The 21,065-nt window shown below is 42.1% G+C and overlaps 1 protein-coding gene across 5 annotated transcripts in view; it reads right to left on the bottom strand.

The window, feature by feature from the left end:
• Positions 1 to 1,555: 1,555 nt before the first annotated feature.
• PHACTR2 (phosphatase and actin regulator 2) overlaps positions 1,556 to 21,065 on the bottom strand; it is a 157,165-nt gene continuing 137,655 nt past the window's right edge. For all 5 annotated transcript variants that reach the window (XM_068150927.1, XM_068150961.1, XM_068150936.1 and 2 more), the window contains 4 exons: positions 16,746 to 16,807; positions 15,574 to 15,711; positions 11,493 to 11,569; positions 1,556 to 6,594 (listed from right to left, as the gene is read on the bottom strand). In XM_068150927.1, coding sequence (XP_068007028.1) covers positions 6,579 to 6,594; positions 11,493 to 11,569; positions 15,574 to 15,711; positions 16,746 to 16,807 — 293 coding nt within the window. In that variant the 3' untranslated portion in view covers positions 1,556 to 6,578. The remainder of the gene's footprint in view (positions 6,595 to 11,492; positions 11,570 to 15,573; positions 15,712 to 16,745; positions 16,808 to 21,065) is intronic.

Raw genomic sequence — 21,065 nt, 5'->3', positions numbered from 1 at the left:
CCTAATCAACTAACCCATGTAACCAAGCACCCTGTCAAGCCTCCTCCTGAACACCTCCAGGGACGGCGACTCCACCACCTCCCCGGGCAGTCCATTCCAATGGGCAATCACTCTCTGTGTAAAACTTCCTCCTGACCTCCAGCCTGAACTTCCCCTGGCGCAGCCTGAGACTGTGTCCTCTTGTTCTGGTGCTGGCTGCCTGGGAGAAGAGACCAACCTCTGCCTGTTTACAACCCCCCTTCAGGTAGTTGTAGAGAGCAATAAGGTCACCCCTGAGTCTCCTCCTCTCCAGGCTAAGCAGCCCCAGCTCCCTCAGTCTCTCCTCATAGGGCTTGTGTTCCAAGCCCCTTACTAACTTCGTTGCCCTTCTCTGGACTCGTTCCAGCAAGTCAACATCCTTCCTAAACTGAGGGGCCCAGAACTGGACACAGTACTCGAGGTGTGGCCCAACCAGTGCAGTGTACAGGGGCAGAATGACCTCCCTGCTCCTGCTGGCCACACTGTTCTTAATGCAGGCCAGGATGCCATTGGCCCTCTTGGCTGCCTGGGCACACTGCAGGCTCATGTTCAGCCTACCATCAACCAGCACCCCCAGGTCCCTCTCTGCCTGGCTGCTCTCCAGCCACTCTGACCCCAGCCTGTAGCACTGCATGGGGTTGTTGTGGCCAATGTGCAGAACCCAGCACTTGGATGCGTTAAATCTCATGCCGTTGGACTCTGCCCATCTGTCCAGCCTGTCGAGGTCTCTCTGCAGAGCCTCTCTACCCTCTAGCAGATCAATAATTACTGTTTTGAGCAAATGTTCTATAAAATGCTGGGAGGGATGTGAACTAGTTAGCTCCTGAGAGTACAGCAATGCAGTACGCAGCATTCTTGTACCTCTCATAGGTTTGCAGCCTGGTTGTAAATGTAATTGTGTTTGTCTTTTCAGAGGGAAAACCAGACCAAATCTTATGAGCTATTTAAATGGTTGCAGGCAATTAGCACGTGCCATCTCCCCTCCCCACTCTTCCCACCCCTACTCTTATCTTTTTGTTTCAAATCACACCTGCTAAAATAATTGTCCAAAACATGGTATTTAATTCCAAAATTTATACAAGTTTACAAATCAGTATTTCACCATACAAAGCAGTGAAAGAAAGAGAATAAATGGTCAGCAACATTTGACTATGAGTGTTGAAATACAGTTAAACTTGACAGTATTGTATTGCAAGACTTTTTAATGTAAAGAATTAATGACTGAACAAGGAGACACAAAGAATACTGCTACTTTCTTTGTTCCTATCCAATGCAGTATTTAGCTTCTAGAAAATAATGGAATGTTGGCAGAATGGTATATTAGAACCCTGAAACATGATGGGAACACTGGCAAAGTGAAACAAAACCTTACTAATCATTAATAAGTAGAAACTAATCATTAATAAATAGAAACTTGACAAAACATTACAGTAAAATTATGGGGTTTTTTTTACTCCATTTATTCCTTTCTTTATCTATATACAGTTCCTTAAGGGTGATTTTTGTTTTGTTGGTTTGGGGGGAGGAGGGGGTTGCTTGGGGGTTTTGTGGTTGGTTTTTGGTGTTGTTTTTTTTGTTGTTGTTGTGGGGTTTTTGTTCTTTTAGCTGTTAAATTATTAAGTCATTCTGGGGAATTTATTTTTCTTCTAATTTGATCCTCAAAAGATTTTAATATCAACTCAGTAAAAAAATGTCAGAATTGTCTTCTCTGTTCATCAAAGACTAGGTGCCAAGCAGTGAGCCTTGCACTGAGCTTTGTTAAGGACAGAATTAGCAACAATAACGGAGCTAAATGTGGGAGCTCCTAAAGGCAGGAGGAAACTGTATTCTGGTTTTTCACCCTAAGTATGTCATTATTTTAGTTTACATCAGTGGCACAGGTCTTAATTCCTCAAGATACAAATAAAAACAGATGACATGAAAGTATTAAAAGACAGTTCTGTTATACCTGACAATTTAATGCAAATGTAGGTTTTAACTTTGTTTACCTTGTAACTGAAGAATTAACAGATATTTTGATATGGACTCAGATTCGAGGCTCTACTTAGGATGCCAGCAGTGCTCAGCCAGTCCTCTCCTACTGGTGCAGTCTGCCAGGTACCCAGTATGGCTCTCCCTATGCTGGCTCCAACCCACTGCCATGCTGATGAGGGGATTTCAGTTCATACTCAGGCTGCCAGATTACATAGACACTTTTAGTCTGTCCTGGCTGGATCTTCCTCCCATTTTATGATGGTACAAAATCGTGGCTCAGACTACATTTATACTCAGGTTAAATGACAGATACTTCAAAACAAATTCTCTGATGCAACTGTAGTATTACTGGTCACAGATCTAGGTTTGAAGCATCTTGCCTGAAAAGAAAACATCTCACCTGGAAGAAGGGGTTTGATTTCTCCAGTATCAGGGACAGTTCAATCCTTTGTTTCACAGCTTCCACTTGATTTTCAAGGTAAAGGAAAAAAAAATGTGCTAATCTGATAGAGTTGTCCACAGCAACACTGAGGCTGTGGTGCTTCTCTAGAAGCTACTCAGCGTAGCAGAAGCAGAGGGTGGAGCTTCCCGGCCCCACACCACATCAGGGGTCAGCAAGTCCACCCCAGCAAGGGGCACACACCACTGTTAAACCCCACAAATACAGTCTTGTAGAAGTACAAAAGGCTGCAAATACTTCCAGTAATTTTGAAGAGATATGCCTCCTAGTCCTGCCCTGTTTCAAATCATCTATTCATCTTAAATAATTGTTAGCATTTAGCTTAAATATTTTTTTGTACTTGTTCAGTCAACACATATATCACAATTTGAGGAAATTCAGATACACTATTTTTCATTTGAAACAACTAATTTCAGCTATAAGGATTAGTATGTATGACCTGAAAGAAGAGAGAGATGAGAGGCATTCCAGAACCACTTCAATTTGTTACTGTGAAGAAGAAATTGGGGTTTGATTAAACATCCATTCTTCTGCACCCACGGCAACATGCTGTGATACACGATCCTACTGGCAAAAGTGATGATATATGAGGTAATTTCAGAAACCACTACTTCAGGCTACTCATTTTCTGTGTCAAATCTCAGTTAGTATCTGACTTTGTGGAGCATAGGTATGTGTGTAAGGTTTGTCGTACGTTGTGGGGGACATTTAAATGATTTGTCCAACTTGATATAAATGAACACATTGATCCATTTTATCCAGCTGGACTGTACTATGCACTTCATGGAAAGTTTTTTTTCTTTGCCTATGTTAACCCTTTCTTTTTTTCCTTTCTTCCATCAAGGATTACACACTCAGGAGTTTCTCAGAATATATCCTGATTTATCCCTTCTAACAGACATGCAGCACCATAGACAGGCACGTGATGTATTACTTCCAACAGGCTGTTGTAGCAACTTGGAGACATTTGAACTTGTCAATAGACAAGGCTTGGACACAGGGCAGAAACCAACTTCAGGCAGCTCAATAAGGTAAAGCAAACTTGCTTCACTGCACATAACAACATACCACAAAGTCTTGTTATCTTTTATTGCAAGGAAAACACTTTACAGCTGTCATTTCTCTGCCAGTTGATATTTAGAATATAAAAATAGTATATACAATTTGAAGTCTGTGTGAGGGTACAATACACAATGGATAGTTTATAGTTCTAATTCTTCAAGTATACTATGATTTTATGTGAGTTCCAATAAGGGCAACATTTTTTGTCCAGTTACATAAATTTGCTTAAGTAGTTTGCTGAATTGTGGGCCCAAGGTTGCATCTGATTTTTTATCATCAAAATAGTAAGAAATTAAAGATCAGCTCAGCATCTCTATCCAGGCTAGTAATGGCTTATAGTAAATACTTCAAAGACCTGCCCAAACACAGAAGGAGGATGGGGAAAGCCTACGTGATACCTCACCTACGTATCCTCATGTATTATGGCAAAACGCAGCTTGAGGAAGTCCAGGCCTCATATTTAACTCTTAAAATGAGAAGATGGCACATGTATTTCCAGCCATGCTCCAGATCCACGCCTGGAGGAGCGTCATCTTGCAAAGTCAATCCAGCCACTTCATCTTAAGTGTTTAACAAGCTTTAGTTTGCTTGTATAACTCGTACATACCCCAGCACATCAGTGGAGCTACTGCCTTACCTTTGTCCAAGTTATTCTGTCTATGCAACAGCTTCTTTTTGTCTTTAGAATCTTGGCTATTACCAAATGTTTCAAAGTTATTAAGGCAACACTGAGGTCTATTTAATTGTTCCACTTGCTTCCTTTGAAGAAATACTGTGTTTTATACTTCAAAGTCAACACAGTAGACCTTCATAGAATTTTGGACACAGGTTTCTAAATCTGGCAACAAGAAGTTCAAGCAGGATAACTATTGTATTAAGTGCTAGTGGAAGTTTTAAGTTTACACTTCAATTTCTAAAACTGCAAATTAGGATTGTACCAGAATTGCTGACAAACCTTAACTCTAATGGCTTGATCTTTCCTGCATGATTTAGTGCCAAAGAATACATTTTCCCTGCTTGCTTGATGTGGTGTTTCTATATTTATAAAATGATGGGCCTCACAGGAGCTAAAGTTTTCTGCAAATGGATTACTAATGGCTCTTATTGACTCCATTAAAACAGGAAGATGCTCCTTCCTTTTCTTTGCTACAAGCATGTAGATGTATTTTCTTTACTTGCTGATATTTTAAGGTTTGTACATGATTAGATTTTTACTACAATGCAAGGGATTCTAACAATCATATAAATCTATATTGTTTAAAAAACATTGGTCAATCTCTTAAGAAATTACAGAGTGCCAGCTGTTGGAAAGTACTCTCCTATTACTAGAGTGCTCTTTACTGAAACAATCCACCCCATTTATGCAAACCTGGTCTTAGTGTAAATATCAGTAAGGAGGGAGATCTATTTTAGCCACCAAACTGCCTTCCTGACTTTACACTGACAACTGAAACAACCTTCAATTTTATAAACTACAATAATCTATTGCAGGTTCTGAGGTAAAAATCACATCTACACAGACCTTTTATTGCCTGAAACAGAAATACTTACACTTCTTAATTAAAAACTAAACAGGGCACATAAAGGACAAAAATAAATTGTAATATGTACACACATTAGAAAGGATAAATAGCAAATATATTGAAATACTGCATTAAATGTATGCATATGTGAATTCCAGACCCCCCAAATGCTGTGTACATTAATCCAAAGGATAAATAAGTGCTAATATAAGGTGGAGAATTTCTTAGTGTAAACAACGCCACAGGCTTTTTCATAGGCCTTTGGGCCAACTTACAAAAACCATGTATTGCCTTTCACACTTCATACCACTTAAGTTTAGTAGTACTGCATTCACATGTACAATTTCAAGATAGTATAAAAAATTATGAATCTAAGAACCATTCTTCACACTCAACAGAAACAGGCTACAGACACTCTTAAAGATTCTCCATTCACTTTTACAGGACTGCTGGCTGAAGACACACTGATTCATTTGGGAGATCTGCCTCAGAGCAGCGCAAGAGTCCTTCAGCATAAAAGGTTGCATTAGTAACCACTGCCCAAGCATACTAGTAAAGACTTTTGTGCCTAATTTCGGTTCTGATTTTGGATTCAGACTTGCATGATGTCAAATTTCTCACCGCTGCCTGCCACAGGTGAGAAAAGAATGGCCTCTGTTTTGAACGGCAAGTGGCAGACAGCAAGGAGTGTTTCTACACATCAAGCATTTAGTTGCATTCATAGTGTCACGTTATTTGTCCTTCAAATCCTGTTTATGTATTTCTGAGGATCCAGAATATGTCAACATTAAAAACTAAAAAATACAAGACTTACTCTGTATGAATGTTCAATGTATTTTCTTGAAGCATGCTCATCAGGATTCAAAAGACAGCTGAGTTCTACTAGGACTAATTTCTGGCAACTGCATTTACTGGCAACAGAGAAAATTACAGTTCTTCACTAAAGTATTGATGACATGAAGACTTGTGGCTTGCTGTCTTTCTAAGACAGGCTGAGGCCACTGAAAAAAATAAAATACATGCACAGTTACTCACACTCTCAGTTTTTGAAAGAAAAAAAATCCTCCCACTGGCCAAGTGTATTGTTAAGCAGTCCCACTTGTTCCACTTCTCTCTCTGGACTGACAAGCAAAGTCTCTCTTCCCCCACGGTCTCTCGGTCCTTTTCACCCTCCCCCTTCTCAGTTACCCAGTCATAACCCTACGAAGTCTGATGATTTCCTGGTAACAGGCTCTCAAGCGATTGTCTCCAGCACTTTCTGACCCGTGGAGTTCCAACGGTGAAGTCCAGCGACTCATCTGTGTGGGCTACTCACAGAACTGTCGTCTTTCTTAACACTGACAAACACTTCATGTTGGTTCTCCTCCTAGACAAATCAGTTGTCCATTGATAAAGATGAGGGCCACATCCTCCTTTAGATTCAGGGTATACTCTAGCACACACTCATACTCAGTCAAGTTCCAGTGCAATCTCAGCTCTTCAGGACAAAGTGATTTCCCCAAAGAAAACTGTTACATGAAATATGTGATGTGGTCAAACAGTTACGGACGATGAAACCTGAAATGGTAAAGCATTAAAAATGTTAGAATGATATTATTTCAGCTGACAATGATACTGCTCTTCATCCTGCTCTCACAGCTCTTTACATTTGTTGCCTGAACAAAATTAGTCCCAATTTTCTGGTGTTTGTGGTTAATGTCACTGCCCACCTAGAAAACCCAACAAGGCTATGGTGTGGCTCAGGGACTGATGTCTGTCTATCTACACCATTAACCTGTTACTGTAGTCTTCAGCACAGTTTTATTCAGGTCAGCCTGGGCTCATCCAGATGCTGCTTGGGCATGGCTGGGATTAGCAGAGGCCAACAGGGAGACTGAGAATGGGGGGGCAGGGGTATCACCCTGTTTTGGGATGAGGGGAAAGAGTTCACTGTATGACTTCAAACTGTATCAAGCCTGCTACCCTGAAGGTCAGAGAACAATCCCCAGTCTGTTTTGTTTGCTAATATAGATTTAGCCACAAGTGAACCTACTATTTGAAGACACTGTTGGTACATCAGAAAATCTTTGCTAAGTCATAAAATTTAAATTTCTGGGGTTGAATCCTTGTGCAAAATGAGGTTAACAAGAATTTGAGTATTTTTAAATAAGCAACAAATTTTACACCACTGTAGATGCTTTCTTCCAATTAACAGTAGCTCACTGTGTCACCTGAAGGCCCAAATAGACATCACTGCTTTAAGACATGTACATCACTCCAGATGCCTGCATGATCACAGAGAGGTGGGGTGCTCCAAAGGGTGTTGCAAAATCTTTTCTGGAGTAAGTCTAGAGCAACTGAAATTCTAATACAGCTTAAATGTGATGAATCCAAGCAAAAGGGTAAGAAGGGCATCAGTGTTAGGTGCTCAGTGTGTCATTCACCAGACTTCTAAATATCTGTACTTTATGCAGTTTAAATTACTTTAAAAATATATCTATCCATGAAGTAGTAAAGGATACAGCCACTTAAAAAAAGCATAGGTAATGGTGAACCTATCACAGTAGATTTACATATTTTCTTTTAACAGTTCCAGAAGAGAAAACAAGCCACTTGTTACCCCTGTAATGTGGTGCAGTACAATACAGGGATGCATTTCTCACATAAAGGAGGTGTACACAAAATCTGACATGAGCAAGTATGCAGCTCATCTGCTAGGAGTACAGTACATTGCAAAAAAGACACGGGGTTTTCTATCTATGCAAACACTTAATCAACATTTACCAATATCCTTCCTCTTCAATTTATTTCTCTACATTTGGAAACTCAGTTTCTTGGATTCTCTTATGAAATAACAGAAGGACTTAGTCTAAATTAGTGGGTGTCTTGAGAAAGCTGAGAGATCTTCTCCCAGGCAACCAGTGCCAGAACAAGGGGACAGAGTCTCAAGCTGCACAAGGGGAAGTTTAGGCTCGAGGTGAGGAGAAAGTTCTTCACCGAGAGAGTCATTGGTCATTGGAATGTGCTGCCCAGGGAGGTGGTTGAGTCACCGTCCCTGGAGGTGTTCAAGAGGGGATTGGACGTGGCACTTAGTGCCAGGGTCTAGTCATGAGGTCTGTGGTGACAGGTTGGACTCGATGATCTTTGAGGCCTCTTCCAACCTTAATGATACTGTGATACTGTAAATCACTAGGAATAGAAAACCAGTTCGACTGGCAGTCATTACAGTAAATGGTGAACAATGAAAACCAGTGGTTGTTTCTTTCCCAAGCTTGAAATTAAATTTTAACAATTCAAACATATTGTAAATACTGATCATAATATTAGTGTCTTATATTGAATGTGCAATAGTATAAGAAACTATATACTTTAAGCTATTGTTGTTTAATAGACAGCTTCATTTTTCAATTCTGTTACTAAACTTCACAAATAAGCCTTTGTTAACCAGCTGCCAATGCAAATGCCTTTTGGTTTGCATTATCTCAGTAATCTCCTCCAAAAAAAAACCCCAAACCAAAAAAGAGTAATTTTCAATGAGAGATCCCAGAGGAAATGGATTCTCTCATTATTTTCAAAATTGTGGTTGACTTAAAACATCTGCATCTAATTCTGCTCTTAATTAGCTCTTTCTAGTGTTAACTCTGCTGACTTCTGTGCAGTGGCTACACAAGATGACCAATGGGAAAAAGAGAGTGGAGAGAGAACAGAAAGAGCCTGATTTCCATCAGGTTGTAATTCTCCTAGAACCTTATAGAATCACTGCTTTTATTTATCACAGTTTGGTTGTGCCTATTTGTTACTCAATTTTCTAAGGATCTCCTCAAAAAAAACCCAAATACCAAAACCCAAACCCAAACCAAAACAACCCCAAAACCCCCTACTTTTTCACTCCACTGGATCCCTGAGAAATTTTGTTCAGCTTTCAAGAATCCAATTGTAATCAGTCTCAACTGTTTTCAATTCTCATGAAAAAATACCATTCCTTTCGTATGACTCATGCCTATCTGTACTTACGCTTCTGTATTTCAATGTAGCTCAGAAGAACCTACAACGTAAGCAGGGGATGGCACTCCACCTCTCCCAGCACACTGCCAGCTCCCTATTCTTGCTCAGTTTCCTTCTCTCCCTTGGTGATGCCCATTTTTTATAAGCAGCATATTTATATATTCTGAAGAACATATACCACCTACTGGGTGAGGATAAAACAACATCAGAATCCAAACGAAAATAGAATAGAAAAGAATAAACCAGGTTGGAAGAGACCTTCAAGATCATCGAGTCCAACCTATTATCCAACACCACCTAATCAACTAAACCATGCAACCAAGCACCCTAGCAAGCCTCCTCCTAAACACCTCCAATGATGTTGTCTCCACCACCTCCCCAGGCACCCTATTCCAATGGGCAATCACTCTCTCTGTATAGAACTTCTTCCTAACCTCCAGCCTAAACCTCCCCTGGTGCAGCCTGAGACTGTGTCCTCATGTTCTGGTGCTGGTTGCCTGGGAGAAGAGACCAACCTCTGCCTGTCCACAACCTCCCTTCAGGCGGTTGTAGAGAGCAATAAGGTCTCCCCTGAGTCTCCTTTTCTCCAGGCTGAGCAACCCCAGCTCCCTCAGCCTCTCCTCATAGGGCTTGTGTTCCAAACCCCTCACCAATTTTGTTGCCCTTCTCTGGACATGTTCCAGCGTGTCCGAAAAGGACATTTTCTAATGGTCAGAAAGTAATGCTAGATTAAAACTCCACCTCCTGTTTCATCTCCCGGCTTAGGTTTGCCATCTGCAAAACCATTTTGACTTTTTGAAAATCAATTTATTCATATATGATAGGTTGGACGCGATGATCTTGATGGTCTCTTCCAACCTGGTTTATGCTATTCTATTCTATTCTATTCTAATATCTACACTGGAGTGAGTTCACATTAAACAAATTCATGGTTTGGTGTGAAAAAAACCAAAACACTGAAGTAACGAAATCAAGAAACAAACTATGAGATGCCAAGCAGCACCAAACACCCATCTCTCATTGTAAATTCTCCTTGCAGACACTCTTCAATTAGAGGATTCACATTCACTTGCTTGGATCCTGAGTTTGACTGAAACAGTATCAAGAAAAGGAAGGGACTCAGTCTTGGGCAGTTGTTATTTGAATTAACTCTGTGTGGAAGTGAATACAATAATACTGTGTGCAATGCCCGCTGATCCTAGTGGCCCGTGTAACTTCAAAAAAGTACAAACAGATGCCACAGGGATGGCAGAAAGCAGCCCCTCCCTCTAGGAATAACTCCAAGAAATCTGAAATCCTGATGAAACCTGTGGGCACCTCAGACTTCATTGTTGAAAGAACAATGCTTTAGATGGCATCTTGGTGTAATCCAAAGCAGAGAACAAAACAGAGATGTCAATTAATAGACTTGCACTGGTTAGGCCACACCTTGAGTACTGTGTCCAGTTCTGGGCCCCTCAGTTTAGGAAGGATGTTGACTTGCTGGAACAAGTCCAGAGAAGGGCAACAAAATTGGTGAGAGGTTTGGAACACAAGCCCCATGAGGAGAGGCTGAGGGAGCTGGGGTTGCTTAGCCTGGAGAAGAGGAGACTCAGGGGTGACCTTATTGCTCTCTACAACTACCTTAAGGGAGGCTGTAGACAGGCAGAGGTTGGTCTCTTCTCCCAAGCAGCCAGCACCAGAACAAGAGGACATAGTCTCAAGCTGCACCAGGGGAAGTTTAGGTTGGATGTTAGGAAGAAGTTCTATACAGAGAGAGTGATTGCCCATTGGAATGGGCTGCCCAGGGAGGTGGTGGAGTCACCCTCATTGGAGGTGTTCAGGAGGAGACTTGATGGGGTGCTTGGTGCCATGGGTTAGTTGATTAGGTGGGTTGGATTAGTTGATAGGTTGGACACAATGATCTTGAAGGTCTCTTCCAACCTGGTCTGGTCTATTCTATTCTATTCTATTCTAACCAGGGAACATTAGAATAGAATCATAGAATTAACAAGGTTGGAAAAGACCTCAAAGATCACCAAGTCCAAATCTGTCTTGCTCCCCAGAAACCACTGCCAGGAGCCTACATGACTCTTAGGAAGCTTTCCAAAACAGCAGTGAGCATTTCTGAAGTTCAATACATTATCTGCCAGTAAAAGACATCCTTTATTTTTATGCTTGAGGCCTGTTAACTTCATCTGTGAGAAATGCTGAGTCGATTCAAAGGGTTATTTTCTTAGATTTCCCAAACAACCTTTTTCCATGTAGCAACTGCTCCACTGCAGTCACCTTTACTGCTGTATCAACTACCCAGCTTCAGGGATGGCACCAGCAACACTGGGAACCCCAAGAGAATCAGTAGTGGGATTCAACTGGGATTAAAGGGGACTCATTGTGGGACCTCCATGAGTCAAAACACAACTGCAGAGGACTTGCAGAAAGGCAGAGGTCAGTCATCTCTCCAGTTTATGCAAGAAGAGGGTTCCACCCACCTGGTAAATTGCCGACTCTCCTCATGTACTTCCATTTCTGTGCTTTTAAATTCATTCAGCTCTTTCCGAATTGCTGCCTAATAAACAATGATGATAAATTCAACCATAAGAAATATGAATCTTGTCTGAAAGAAACCTCACCCTACCCTTGCAGGTTCCTTTATAGTTCCCATTTTCCAGTCTTCCTGACTATAATCCACTGCTCTCACACATTTTGCATCATCAACATGAATGACTTCTTTCAGTTACTGCCTACTTGGAGCAGTAATATACTATAGAGAAAGTGAAAGCATCAAGCACCAACAACAAACAAAGAAACACCACCCCATCTACTGCAATGTGTGAACCAACTCCACCTTGACCTCCCTTCCTCCCCGCCCCCCTTCTGAAATATGGCACTTGCTACAGAGAAAAATGGGGAAGGGATGGGATGGGATTACATCAACAGTTGCCTGCTGAGCATGAAGCCAGGAGAGGATCACATCTCCAGGCATAACCCCTGAGGAGCTGGTGAATCATGCTGCCTGTATAGGCAGTGTAATCACAGCAAGGGCCTTGTATCTCCCCACTGGAGACAGGACTTCAGGATTGCAATATGAATAGCATATTTTAGAGTACAATTAGTCACTTGGTTTGATTAGTTTTATGTAAAATTATGTGAAGTATTTGGACATTTCAGGCTTGTGTTTTCAGTTGGCAGACACTAAAGAACAGCGGAAATTTGTTGTACTTTGTAAATGCCTTGTTGCTTATGTTGAAAGAGTAATTAGACATTTACTTAATCAAATAAAAAATGTAATTTCTGGGATACTCTAATATATACCACAAGGGCTTTTGTTTCTATGCCATATGCTTTCCAACCTTCACTGTGAAAAGAAATGACGTTTTATTCTTACTCACTCTTTTTTCTTTCACCATTTTAAATAAAAGCAGTATAATTTCATTAATCTCTACAGAAATCTCATCTGGTGTGCAGGCCTTTCAATGCAGAACAGACAAGCAGCGTGGTAAAATTATAGCATCACCAGACTGCAGTCTCACAAATGAGAAACTTCATTTGAAGCAGGAGATGGTTAATGGTTCTGTTTAGCCACAAGAACATGCTTACACCAGGCTGCTGCTCAGAAGGAAACAGTATTTCTGAAGACCTAATCAGCAGTGAAGACACTACAGCTCCAGATCCATAATGTAGTTACAGTACAATTCTTTGCTCCCATTGGAACTACAAAAATTGCTTCCCTTGGAAAAAAAGGGCAAGGGATTTTTCAGGCAGCCTGGAGGACACCTTTTTGCTGAGGCCAACAAACGTGAGGATCACAGAACTAGCACTGGGCACCTGTTCATTACAAAATTAACTGAGATTAAAAATCTCTATCCCAAGTAGGTAGGAAACTTCATTGGTTTTTCTAGACCAGTTTACCCTGGTTGCACCTAGGTGAAATTGGAAGTGCTGGATGTGCTAACCTTCCCACAGACTACCTGAGGATAAGAGAATTAAAATATAGGCTGGATAAAATCAGTGCTTCACAGTCCTTAGCTAAAAGATAGTGGATTCTTGCATATATCACTTTTCATGCCAAGCACATCTCATAGGATCACAGTGCAAACAGGGCCAGCACTTTTTGATACATAAATCCTACAACTTTCCTTTTATGAAGTAGTAAAGGAGGGAAATGGAAGAGTATTTCATGCTGATCTTTGACTGATTTGTTGCTTTGTTGTTGGCTTTGTTTTGTTTTGTTTTAGAGAATCAAGGAATCATTTGTCTCATCTTTTGTAGTTAGGAAGTACTAACTGCAGCATGTAGGGGGCAAACTTCCCAAGCAGATGTGCTGTGTGCCTATGGTCAGCTCCTGCACTGACAGTTGTGGCCAAGAACCCTTAAGAGGATGGAGCAGCTTCTAAATTTTTTCATTTAAATGAATTGCAAAAGTAACTCTTGGTGGCAGTGATGCAAGCTTCTCATTCCGGAGGTCATCTCCAAGTGCGTGGAGGAAGATTATCAGGAGTTGTCAGCATGGATTCATGAAGAGGAAGTCATGCTTGACCAATCTGATAGTTTTTTATGGTGGTGTGACCAGCTGGGCAGGGAGAGCAGTTGATACTGTCTACCTTGACTTCAGCAAGGCTTTGGACACTGTTTCCCATAACATCATTGTGCTTAGGATGCTTACAAAGTGTGGGTTAGATGAGTAGGCCACACCTTGAGTACTGTGTTCAGTTCTGGGCCCCTCAATTCAAGAGAAATGTTAAGCTGATGGAATGTGTCCAGAGAAGGGCAACAAAGATGGCAAGGGGTCTGGAGCACAAGCCCTATGAGAAGTGGCTGAAGGAAGTGGGGCTGTTTAGCCTGGAGAAGAGGAGGCTCAGGGGAGACCTTATTGCTGTCTACAAATACCTGAAGGGTGGTTGTAGCCAGGTGGGGGCTGGTCTCTGCTCCCAGGCAACCAGCACCAGAAGAGGAGGACACACTCTCAAGCTGTGTAGGAGGAAGTTTAGGCTTGATCTTAGAAAGAAGTTCTTCATGGAAAGAGTGATTGCCCATTGGAATGAGCTGTGCAGGGAGCTGGTGGGATCAATGTCCCTGGAGATGTTTAAGAAAAGACTGGATGAGACACTTAGTGCCATAGTCTAGTTGATTAGTTAGGGTTAGGTGATAGGTAGGACTTGATCATCTTGGAGGTCTCTTCCAACCTGGCTGATTCTGTGATTCTGTAAACAGTAGGCGGATTAAGACCTGGCTGAATGACAGAGCACAGGGGGGGTGTGATCAACAGTGAAGGGTCTAGTTGAAGGTCTGTAGCTGAGGCGCTCCACAGGGGTTAGTACCAGATCCAGTCTTGTTCAACATCTTCATCAATGACCTGGATGAAGGAATAGGGTGCACTCTCAGCAGGTTTGCTGATGATACAAAACTGGGAGGAGTGGCTGACATCCTATCAGCTTGTGCTGGTGTTCAGAAAGAAGTGGTGGAGAGTTGGACAGAGGGGGATGTAATGAAGTTTAACAAAGGCAAGTGTAGAGTCCTGCACCTGGGGAGGAAAAACCACATGCACCAGTACAGGTCAGGGGCTGACTTTCTGAAAAGCAGTTCTGCAGAGAAGGATGTGGGAGTCCTAGTGGAGAAGTTAACCATGAGCCAACAGTGTGCTCTTGAGGTCAAAAAGGCCAATAGTCTCCTGGGGTGCATTAAGAGTGTGACCAGCAGGTCAAGGGAGGTTCTCCTCCTCCTCTACTCTACCCTAGTGAGGCCACATATGGAGTATTGTGTCCAGTTCTTGTCTTCCCAGTTCAAGAGAGATAGGAAACTACTGAAGAGAGTCCAATGGTGGGCTACAAAGACAATTAGGGGACTGTAGCATATCTCTGTGAGGAAAAGGTGCTATACTTGTGGCTCCTTAACCTAAGAGAAAAGAAGATTGAGAGGCAGATCTTATCAATATTTATAAAGATCTATAAGGCTGCTGTCAAGAGAACGGGGCTGGACTCTTCAGTAGTGCCCAGTGATAGAACAGGGGACAACAGGCACAAGCTGCAATACAGGAAGTTCCATCTGAAAGTAAGGAAAAACTTCCTTTACTTGAGGGTGATGGAGCACTGGAATAGCCTGCCTACACAGGTTGTGGAGTCTCCTCAGGAAATTTTCAACACCCACCTGTATGCTTTCCTGTGCAACCTTATCTAGGTGAACCTGCTTCCAGAGCAGGGCACTGGACTAGATCATCTCCAGAGATCCCTTCCAGCCCCCACCATTGTGTGAATCTGTCTGCAGAAACCTTGCCTGAATTTCAGACGTTGTGTCCACCTTTGCTATCAGTGTGCATCTGGCTTAGCAAGGTTTAAAAAATGCATGAAATTCTGTCCTGAAGAGCTGCAATAAAGGTGGCAAGCATGCTCCTAATAGGCACCCCAGTGGGTTTTCTTAGCTGCCAGCGGTAGATGCACAGCAGTACCATGACAATTTTGTTGCTTCCAGCAGATGTCATTCATTATGCTGGCATCAAGAGAATGCAAACCAGAGGAAGGACCCCCAGCAGTGACAGACACGAGCACTTTCTTGTATTCCATGTTTGTCCCTTGCCTTGTCTGCAGGAGTTAACCTGGCCCAAGGCTTGTCGGCACGACGGTCGTAATCCGGAGAATCTGTGACCTCCACATACTCGTTAAATCGGAGGATTCTTCTGGCCTGCAGTTCAGCCACTGTAGGCCTCAGGCTGAGCTGTAAGTGGAAGGCAGAAAACAGCAGGTTTAGTAAGATGAAATAAAATAAAATAAAGGCTGAGGGTATGATGTAATCTCAGGAGAACTTTAATGGTATTTCTAAATAGGGTCACTTTCAGGTGTCTAAAAAAAGGCAGCATCCTGGGAGTGCTGCACAGGAATGGGGAAGCAGCACAACCTAATTTCTTCAGTTTTAAAATTAGTTTTTGGCAGGCAGGTCACAAAGAATCGTGGCAGTTATCCCTGGAATGTTAATTGTGACTTTGCAACTGTCACATCATTCATCCCACTAGGCAACAGGTTTGTTTGCATTAACAAATACACAGTCTGCTATGTTCAGTTATTGTATTAAAAATGAGCAGGATTTGCAGGTGCCTGCCTACCTAAAAAAATAGGGTTTGAATATCTTGGGGTCGTTATGATGTCAAATTCACTTTATATTCACTTTAATTGACTAAGGACAAACATACTAAGGAAACTGTATTTCATCAGAGAAGGGCAGGCTAGGGATACATGTGAAGACTCCTCCCATCCCCAACCAGCATGAACTACCAAAGTCAGGGCAGCAGATCCGTAACTGCTTTATTTCCAAGGACAATGAGCACAATGCCATTTGCAGTGACAAGACTACGGCAGGGTTAGAAGAACAACCAAGGGATTTCTTGGGGCCCACACTGCTCTGCTGCCCTAGGGAAGAGTGGACCTACAAGTGTGGTTACTCTTGAACATACATGAGAGCAGAGGTCATGCTAACAGAAGAAAAGTGTCATTTTGCTCCCCTGCTTGCATGGACAAATAATCAGCATTTGCCAATCTCCACATGCTTTTCCAGGTGTGGAAAAGTGGACAGGATGGAGTTTCCCCCAAGATGGATTTGGCTTCAACAGATTTTTAAATGGATTCCCGATCTGAGGGCATGACTGATAGACATTTGCAGTAATGTATATACACTGAGTTTTAGACTCTTGTAAAAAATAACCCCATGTACACAAATATACAATAGAACATACTAGAGAAAAAACACATCATCACCTTTCTACTGAGTCTACGTTTTATTTCTCTTTTGGCTTCCTGTTCCTCTTCTTCATTCTTCTCTGTTTTCAGAAGAGATAAAAAGGAGTGAATATTTAAATATTGTCACTGCACATACTTTATTTGCCTGGGTTGAAGGCTTCAGGACTTCAAGTCCTGGCTCATGTTTCTGGGTGATCTTGCATGTGTTGCCTGCTTTAGGGATTTTGTGTGCTTTCATTTCTTTTCCCTATCCTCCCCTCCTCTGATTCTGTAGACATCTCAAGTCACCACTGTGGGTCAGGAACACAGCAAAGATGAGGTGCCTGTCATTTGCTTTCTGTGTGACAGCAAACAAAAAAGGACCCTGAAAGGGCTTTGATTACTTTTCCTAACACAGAAATCACTGTTGCATTTACTTCTAACATGCCACCTATTGATTTTAGAGTCAATTAAGAGTCTAATTATTCATAAGTGTCAGGACAAAAGTTTGCTCTGAGTATCTGAATCAGCCAAGTGTCTTCTACTGCTACAGGACACAACGGATGCTACTAGACAATTCCTTTCACTGCCATTTGATAGTGTAAATTGGTTTTGTTACTTTAGTATTCTTTGTTCTGTTTCTCTAATGCAGGCATAAGATGCAGCACTCAAGCCCTCTTGGTTCAGGGCCACTAGCTAGACCAAATGAACAAGCAGAAAATCATATGCATTTTTACAACGTATTTAGGCAGGAGACTGAAGTGTGCTGGGCTAACCAAACTTGATTTCATGAGTGCTAGTGAAAAGCACTCTTACAAAGCCATGTTCATATGGATTCAGCACTGTTTTTTTAATTGATGGACATTTTAAAGAGAATTATTTGCCCTTTTGGTCCACCTCTGATGGTTATAAGTGAAGTTCATTTTGTTGTGGCTGAAATATCCCAGCTAGAGATAGCCATAAAATTCAGATCCTATTTTTTATTGGGTGTTACAGAGTCCATGTTGCAGTTCAAGGCTAATTATAAATTTAGAGGAATCAATTTTTGAATTGTGGATGCAGCCAACCTGTATAGATGAAAAGGTAATTTTAAATTCTGGTATAGTCCTATTTGCTCTGTCTGCTATGGCCTGCTGCATTAGCACAGGCAATCTGGCTGCAAAGGAATTTCTATATCATGACTGTTACACTGGAGGCAACACACCAAGGTATCTTCATGGTACTTGATGATTCCTTTTAGTAACTCAAAGGCTCTTATCTATCAACCAATACAAGAGAAAGAGGAAAAAAACTATAAAAAGAAAAGTTATAGTAAGAAAAAGGCAATGGCACTCCAAGACCTGATCTGTGGGAGAGTCCAAAACCAGCCCTAGGTTTCTGTTAGCAAGATGCAATTGCACAGGCTTGCTGCCAAGATCAGGTTGGATCTTGTGTTGATGATGACTTTACTGAGAAACTGACATATGGATGTAATTTATGGCTTATTAATAGCTTTTCTCTGAAGAAGAAAATAACAGCTTTTCTTTGAAGAAGTGGATGGCCTGTTCCACTGAGAAACTACGATACAATACATGCAGTGCTACAGGCTGGGGTCAGAGAGGCTGGAGAGCGGCCAGGCAGAGAGGCACCTAGGGGTACTGGTCGATGGTAGGCATCCTGGCCTGCATCAGGAACAGTGTGGACAGCAGGAGCAGGGAGGTCATTCTCCCCCTGTATGCTGCACTGGTTAGGCCACACCTCAAGTACTGTGTCCAATTCTGGGCCCCTCAGTTTAGGAAGGATGTTGACTTGCTGGAGCGTGTCCAGAGAAGGGCAACGAAGTTGGTGAGGGGCTTGGAACACAAGCCCTGTGAGGAGAGACTGAGGGAGCTGGGGTTGCTTAGCCTGGAGAAAGAGGCGGCTCAGGGGAGACCTTCTTGCTCTCTACAACTACCTGAAGGGAAGTTGTAGACAGGCAGATGTTGGTCTCTTCTCCCAGGCAACCAGCACCAGAACAAGAGGACACAGTCTCAAGCTGCACCAGGGGAGGTTTAGGCTGGAGGTTAGGAAGAATTTCTATACAGAGAGAGTGATTGCCCATTGGAATGGGCTGCCTGGGGAGGTGGTGGAGTCACCCTCATTGGAGGTGTTCAGGGGGAGACTTGATGGGGTGCTTGATGCCATGGGTTAGTTGATTAGGTGGGTTGGATTAGTTGATAGGTTGGACATGATGATCTTGAAGGTCTCTTCCAACCTGGTCTGGTCTGGTCTATTCTATTCTATTCTATTCTATTCTACAAGCTTACTAAAACTGAAAAGTGGAGAGTTGAAGATTAAGTTAATTTAATTTTTGTATTAATATATCTATCGCTAAAGAAGTTGGGTGTCTTTAAAGACTTATGACTTTAAATGAGATCCCTTTTTATAACAACTTCACCTAACAAAACCAAAAGCTCTCTAGCTGTTTTGGGACTGGTAATTCATCTGTAGGCATTTATTTAAACATAGCATCCTTGCAATCAACAGACACAGTAACTGAGATAATTAAACACAAACTATTAATGTGGGGACTGTCCAAGCTATTAATGTGGGAATCATGTGGCATAAAAAGAATGTGTCCAATCATGAACTGAGTTGCTTAAGTGCTGCCTCAGAAATTCTCCAGTAGCAAACACAGTAGAAAAATATGCAGCTGGATATACACATTGCTGCAGTGCTGTTTCCTTAATTTAGTTTGTCAAATACATTCTGCATTAGTCGTATCTTGACAGTTCTTTGCTATCTAAACCACTGTGTCTCCTAAAAAGCTGCCTGATAAGATGCCTGATAAGAACTAGGGGCTCACACTGCTTAATGCATACCTTAAAAGAGAACTACCTACAGCATGGCCACCTGAAATACTGTTTTTCTATGTTTTGGGGGAGGACAGAATAACTCAAAAATAGTTGGTTTGGACATTTAGGAAAGCTGAAGGTTAGCTGCCCAGTCTGTGAAGGTATGTCCTCATGGGCAGCATGAAGGGATGGCTGAACATGGGAAAGTACCTAGAAAATGGGAGACAATGAAAGCCATCATCTTAGTTGCTGGGCAGAGGTTATGGGCAGGTCCTGAAGCAGGCTGTCAAGGAGAGCTGAAAGTGCACCTTTTGGAGTACAACTCCAACAAGAGGTGCTAGGAGCAGAAGGGGATTGAATCCATGGGGAACAGTCTTCTGCATCAGAGGTCAAGGGGGCAGGATGTGCTTTATACATTTAAACATCAGGGATAAAACTCAGAGAGCTAAAGGAAAGGGATTGAAAACTGGTGGCTGCTGCTAACATACTGAATCTGCTGCTTGGCAAATGGCCCTCTGTCTATGGCACTGACTGATACCTAAATCACCTATTTCCAGGCTCCAGCCTGCTGGGCAGAGTGCTGCTTCAAGCCCAGTGCTACAGAAACACTGCCCTTGTACAAATTCCTACCAACATTAAAACATACAGTGTATTGTTGGTAAAAGTTTTGAAAGTGGCCATAATGAGTTAAGAAGATGTATGGCACTAAAAATAATGAGTCTGGTGTTCCTGTTTCCTTCAGGTGTTGTGGAAAATTCCAGCCAGAGGGACAGGTTTTGGCTGCAGGTATGAACTGACTCACTTGCCCAAACAGGAACACATTAATGCATAGGAACACTTATCTCACTGCTTTCCACCTTAAAAGCTGATCTGATCTGTGTGATGTGGAGAAAGAAAATATAAACACAGCATTCCCAGCTGCAAGTCCCCTCCTCAGATGTCCTGCTGCTGCTGTATTGGCAAAGGACCATCCCAGCAAGCACCCTTTGCTTGCAGGAGTCCCCAGTTAGATCCCAGCAAAAGTACCACTTCCCTCCTTCTTTGCCTTCAGCTCCTTCAGGAGGTTAAATTGGGAATTGACTCCTAACTGAAACAATTTTGTTTAGGAACACTTATCATGGTCTTTCAGTTAAAAAACCAGCACTGGTCAAGGGAGCACAGCTTCCCTGGTGTGTATAAATTATTTTTTTCTATGACTTTTGCCATATTAAATCTGGTCACTTTCTGTTCTCTGGGACATGTGCTTCATAGCAGAAGGGGAAGTGAGATGATAGGAATTGTTCTGCCTAAGGACTGCTCCATTCTTGTCCAGAAAGTACTCTCGGAGTGCAAAGCCTAACTTTCTGTTGTGTCCCTATGGGATTAGCTATGTTTAGACTTCTCCATGGGCTTGTTAGGGAAAGAGAAAGAGAAGGCAAACAAAGGGCTTGCCTTTTGCGGTGCCCTGGAACACACAAAGTGGTTTCTCTTTCCTGGTTTTACAAGCGAAGGTAACTATAAATATTCCTCAACTGGCATCAATACCTAAACCCTGTTTTCTACAAAG

The sequence above is a fragment of the Melanerpes formicivorus genome, unplaced genomic scaffold (assembly GCF_026170545.1).
Source record: "Melanerpes formicivorus ecotype bairdi unplaced genomic scaffold, bMelFor1.0.p_v2 SCAF_2, whole genome shotgun sequence".
Taxonomy (NCBI): domain Eukaryota; kingdom Metazoa; phylum Chordata; class Aves; order Piciformes; family Picidae; genus Melanerpes; species Melanerpes formicivorus.
Note: the sequence above shows the minus strand (reverse complement) of the source record. Positions and strands in the feature narration are given on the sequence as shown.